Raw genomic sequence first — 6,057 nt, forward strand, 5'->3', positions numbered from 1 at the left:
AGTCCCGCCTCCGCTGCCCGGGAGGGGAGTGTCCGACCAATGAGCGTGGCGGCTGGACGTGAGCGGCGGGTGGCGCGGCCAATGGGAGGCGGGCGGCGGAATTCTCGCCAAGCCGCGGGCCGGAGTGTGTGTGTGTGTTGTGTGTGCGCGTGTTGTGTGCGCGCGTGTGTTGTGTGTGCGCGTGTTGTGTGCGCGCGTGTGTTGTGTGTGTGTGTGTGTGTTGTGTTGTGTTGTGGGGCTCGGAGACAGGGACGGACGGACGGAGCTCGCTGCCGGAGATCGGAGCTTAAGACACGGGGATCGATGGGCTGTTATGTCGGGGGCCGGACGATGCTGGGATCCGAGGCCGGGGAGCAGAATCTGCAGCTCCGCAGTGACAGGTGATGATGTGCCCCCCCCCCCCCCATCACACTGTACACACACACACAGGGCCGGTGCTAGGAATTGCGGGGCCCAATTAGAAAATTGATGGCGGGGCCCCTACTCTAGAAAAGTAAAAAATTTATGTATGTTTATATTTCGTGTAGTATGCTCGTCTTTAACCAGAAAAAACATTAAATGCTTGATATACTAAAATTTTGAAAAACTATATGAAAGTGTCACACATCTAATAAAATGAGCGGCACTTTGAAAGATTGAATGTGTGTGTGTGTGTGTTTATGAGTGTATGCGATTGTGTCTGTGTGACTGAGTGTGTGTTTGTGTGTATGCGTCTGTGTGTGTGTGTGCATGGCCGGCCTTAGGGGGTTTAAACGGTTTAGAGATGTTTAGAGGGCTTCAGATGGGTTCAGGCGTGTTTACAATTGTTTAGAGGGGAATAGAGGGAAATAGGGGGGCTAGAGGGGGTTTAGAGGTGTTCAGAGGGTCCCAGAGTGGTTTAGAGACGTTATAAGCCCCCCGTGAGAAATTGTATTTCTCTGAAATTGAAGATAGACATAAAGCTGGAGTAACTCAGCAGACAGGCAGCGCAGCGACTCTGGAGAGAAGACCCTTCTTCAGACCGAACTGAACTCGCGTCGGTGAGAGTACTTGTGATTGTCTGAAGAAGGGTCTCGACCAGAAACACAACCCTCTCCCCAGAGCCGCTGCCCGTCCCGCTGAGCCACCTTCAACTTCAGAGCCAAACAAAAAACACAGAGTGCTGGAGGAACTCAGCGGGCCAGGCGGCTGCCTCACCCGCAGGGTTTCTCCTGCATTTTTGTCTACCGCTAAACATCAATGATTCCGGGAATGCTGAGGGGTCAGGGTGATAGAGAGGGAGTAGGAGAACTAGAGAGAGACGAGACGGGGAGCAGGAGAGAGAGCGCGAGAGAAAGAGGGAGGGAGGGAGTGAGCAAAAGACAGAGAGACACAACGTGGGTCGGTAGGTGAATGACTAACCTGCACACCAGGAAGAAGCCCCTTCTCGCGGTCCGGGGCCCTCACTCATGATGGTGAGTTAAATGAAATTCTCAACGTGTCATCGATCTACATTCCTCAGTAATGTAATTGTGTTTTAAACAAGTATTAATGACGCCGCGTGAATTTTATTCAAAGGAACACGGCGTCATTAAATGAGTCTGAAGAAGGGTTTCGGCCCGAAACGTCGCCTATTTCCTTCGCTCCATAGATGCTGCTGCACCCGCTGAGTTTCCCCAGCAATTTTGTGTACCTTCGATATTCCAGCATCTGCAGTTCCCTTTTGAACACGGCGTCATTAATACTTGTTCAAAACACTATAACATTTACTGAGGAATGTGGATAGATGCAGATTCATGACTTCGCATAACAAGGTGTTAACTACTTACCGTTAAGAAGTGCTAACAGCACTAGTTAACAAATCGTTTGTGTATGATGGCCGTGCAGTGGTTGTTATGCATGTTCGTTTAAAAAAATTCCGGATGGCGAATTTAAAAAAATCTTTATTTAACAAAGAGAATTCATATTTCCGTACGAAATACTGAACATTAGTGCGGGGCCCCCATTAGGCGCGGGGCCCAATTGGGAGCAATCGGTCAAATCGGCTTAACGCCGGCCCTGCACACACACACAGACTGTACACACACACAGACTACACACACACACACACAGACTGTACACACACACACACACAGACTGTACACACACACACACACACACAGACTGTACACACACACACACAGACTGTACACACACACACACACACACACACACCCCACACACACACACACACAGACTGTACACACACACACACAGACTGTACACACACACACACCCCACACACACACACACACCCACACACACACACACACACACACCCCACACACACACACCCCACACACACACCCCACACCCCACACACACAGACTACACACACACACACTGCACACACACCCCACACACACACACACTACACACTACACACACACATTCACACACACACACTGAACACACACACACACACACACACTGTACACACACTATACACACACACACTGAACACACACACACAGGGCCGGTGCTAGGAATTGCGGGGCCCAATTAGAAAACTGATGGCGGGGCCCCTACTCTCAGGGACGGCCTTAGGGGGTGCGGGGCCCAATTGGGAACAATTTTGGTGAACCCCAGATTCCCAGCCAAGGTGTGTCAGCCCAGTTATTTAGTATATATTATGAAATTGTACACTAGGGTGTGATGGATTCTACACTGTGTGAATCTCTCCCGCTCCCTCCCGTTTGACTGTCAGTAGCTCCGCTGCTTCCAACCTTTACCGTAGCAGCTAATTACCATTAAACTGCATTATGTGATTGGACACAATGCCCTTGGAGACAGCGGCTGATTGGACGGGAGGAGATCTATTTGTGATTGTACGGGAATTTTAAAGCAAGCTGGTTGGTGATTGGATGCAACCCCCTTAGAGACAACGATTGATTGGCCGCCAAACAAAATTGTCAAATCTGTAACAAAAATCGCGGGTCGGTGCGAACTCAGTGGATCTGGTTGTATCTCCAAACTAATCTGGTTGTATCAACCAGACTATCTGGTTGTATCTCCAAACTAAACTGGTTGTATCAAGCAGACTATCTGGTTGTATCTCCAAACTAAACTGGTTGTATCAAGCAGACTATCTGGTTGTATCTCCAAACTAAACTGGTTGTATCAACCAGACTATCTGGTTGTATCTCCAAACTAAACAGTATAACATGCAGGTACATTCATTTAAAATTCAGTGATTATTTCACATGATTTCTCACTGTGTAAAGCTCAATATCTGACCAATTTCTGTTTAACACGTTTGGTCTGCCGTGAGCATTTTTCTCTCCCAAAATAGTTCACATCTAGCAAACCGATTAACGAACCAGACAGCAGTTGGACGCAGTCATAGAAACATAGACAATAGGTGCGGGAGTAGACCATTTGGCCCTTCGAGCCTGCACAGCCATTCAATATGATCATGGCTGATCATCCAACTCAGTATCCTGTACCTGCCTTCTCTCCGTACCCCCTGATTCCTTTAGCCACAAGGGCCACATCTAACTCCCTCTTAAATATAGCCAACGAACTGGCCTCAACTACATTCTGTGCCAGAGAATTCCAGAGATTCACCACTCTCTGTGTAAAATTTTTTTTTCTCATCTCAGTCCTAAAAGATTTCCCCTTTATCCTTAAACTGTGACCCCTTGTTCTGGACTTCCCCAACATCGGGAACAATCTTCCTGCATCTAGCCTGTCCAACTCCTTAAGAATTTTGTAAGTTTCTATAAGATCCCCCTCAATCTTCTAAATTTTAGCGAGTGCAAGCCGAGTCTATCCAGTCTTTCTTCATATGAAAGTCCTGACATCCCAGGAATCAGTCTGGTGAACCTTCTCTGTACTCCCTCTATGGCAAGAATGTCTTTCCTCAGATTAGGAGACCAAAACTGTACGCAATACTCCTGGTGTGGTCTCACCAAGACCCTGTACAACTGCAGTAGAACCTCCCTGCTCCTATACTCAAATCATTTTGCTATGAATGCTAACATACCATTCGCTTTCTTCACTGCCTGCTGCACCTGCATGCCTACTTTCAATGACTGGTGTACCATGACACCCAGGTCTCGTTGCATCTCCCCTTTGCCTAATCGGCCACCATTCAGATAAAAGTCTACTTTCCTGTTTTTGCCACCAAAGTGGGTAACCTCACATTTATCCACATTATACTGCATCTGCCATGCATTTGCCCACTCACCCAGCCTATACAAGTCACCTTGTAGCCTCCTAGTTTAGAGGGGTTTAAACGGTTTAGAGATGTTTAGAGGGCTTCAGATAGGTTTAGAAGTGTTCAGAAGTGTTGTAGAGGGAAATAGGGGGGGGGGGGGGGGATAGACGGGGTTTAGAGGTGTTCAGAGGGTCCCAGAGGGGTTTAGAGACGTTATAAGCCCCCCGTGAGAAATTGTATTTCTCTGAAATTGAAGATAGACATAAAGCTGGAGTAACTCAGCAGGACAGGCAGCGCAGCGACTCTGGAGAGAAGACCCTTCTTCAGACTGAATTGAACTCTCGTCGGTGAGAGTACTTGTGATTGTCTGAAGACGGGTCTCGACCAGAAACGCAACCCTCTCCCCAGAGCCCATGCCCGTCCCGCTGAGCCACCTTCAACTTCAGAGCCAAACAAAAAACACAGAGTGCTGGAGGAACTCAGCGGTCAAGGCGGCTGCCTCACCCGCTGGGTTTCTCCAGCATTTTTGTCTACCGCTAAACGTCAATGATTCCGGGAATGCTGAGGAGACAGGGTGATAGAGAAGGAGTGGGAGAGCTAGAGAGAGACGAGATGGTGAGCGGGAGAGAGAGAAGGAGGGAGAGAGAGAGCAAAGCACAGAGAGACACAACGTGGGTCGGTAGGTGAATGACTAACCTGCCCACCAGGAAGAAGCCCCTTCTCGCGGTCCGGGGCCCTCACTCATGATGGTGAGTTTAAAGAAATTCTCAATGTGTCATCGATCTACATTCCTCAGTAAATGTAATTGTGTTTTAAACAAGTATTTATGACGCCGCGTGAATTTTATACAAAGGAACACGGCGTCATTAATACTCATTCAAAACACAATAACATTTACTGAGGAATGTGGATGGATGCAGATTGATATAACAACTTGTTAACAACTTCATGTTAAGAAGTGCTAACAGTACTAGTTAACAAATCGTTTGTGTCTGATGGCCGTGCAGCGGTTGTTATACATGGTCGTTTAAAAAAAAAATCCGCATGGCGAATTAAAAAATATAATCTTTATTTAACAAAGAGAATTCGTATTTCCGTACGAAATACGGAACATTAGTGCGGGGCCCCCATTAGGCGCGGGGCCCAATTGGGGGCAATCGGTCAAATCGGCTTAAAACCGGCCCTGCACACACACACTGTACACACACTATACACACACACACACACACTGTACACACACACACAGCCACACACACACACTGCTATCCCACGTTGATCATTCATCTATCTGTCCACTTATTTGCTTTTTACTTTTATAACATTTATAAAAAAACTTTTTTTAACTATTATTTTTATTTTAAAACTTTTTTAAACTTTACTTTAATGTTTAAACTTAAAAAAACACACTTTTTTAAACTTTAATTTAACTTTTAAAACTTTTTTTAAACTTTAATTTTACTTTAAAAACGTTAAAAAACTTTACTTTTATCTTTAAAACTTTAATACATTTTTTTACTTTCTACTATCTTATTTACTTTAGCGGCATAATCAAGGAACAGTTTCACCCTGGCCATTCCCTCTTCTCAAGTCAAGTTAAGTCAAGTCTATTTGTCACATACACATACGAGATGTGCAGTGAAATGAAAGTGGCAATGCTCGCGGACCTATGTGCAAAAAGACAACCAAACAAACTGGTTGTCCCTGGTGAGATAGGCGTTTACAGTCCGAATGGCCTCTGGGAAGAAACTCCTTCTCAACCTCTCTGTTCTCACCGCATGGCAACGGAGGCGTTTGCCTGACAGTAGCAGCTGGAACAGTCCGTTGCAGGGGTGGAAGGGGTCTCTCATCATATTGTTGGCTCTGGAGTTGCACCTCCTGATGTATAGTTCCTGCAGGGGGGC

General features: G+C 46.7%; 1 protein-coding gene across 1 annotated transcript in view; it reads left to right on the top strand.

Annotated features, from left to right (window-relative positions):
* The first annotated feature begins 330 nt into the window (after window positions 1-330).
* The window catches only part of LOC116971615 (deoxycytidylate deaminase-like), a 36,329-nt gene continuing 30,602 nt past the window's right edge, over window positions 331-6,057 (top strand). Inside the window, exon 1 of the mRNA XM_033018851.1 lies at window positions 331-380. Coding sequence (XP_032874742.1) covers window positions 331-380 — 50 coding nt within the window. The remainder of the gene's footprint in view (window positions 381-6,057) is intronic.

The sequence above is a fragment of the Amblyraja radiata genome, chromosome 3, assembly GCF_010909765.2.
Source record: "Amblyraja radiata isolate CabotCenter1 chromosome 3, sAmbRad1.1.pri, whole genome shotgun sequence".
NCBI lineage: Eukaryota > Metazoa > Chordata > Chondrichthyes > Rajiformes > Rajidae > Amblyraja > Amblyraja radiata.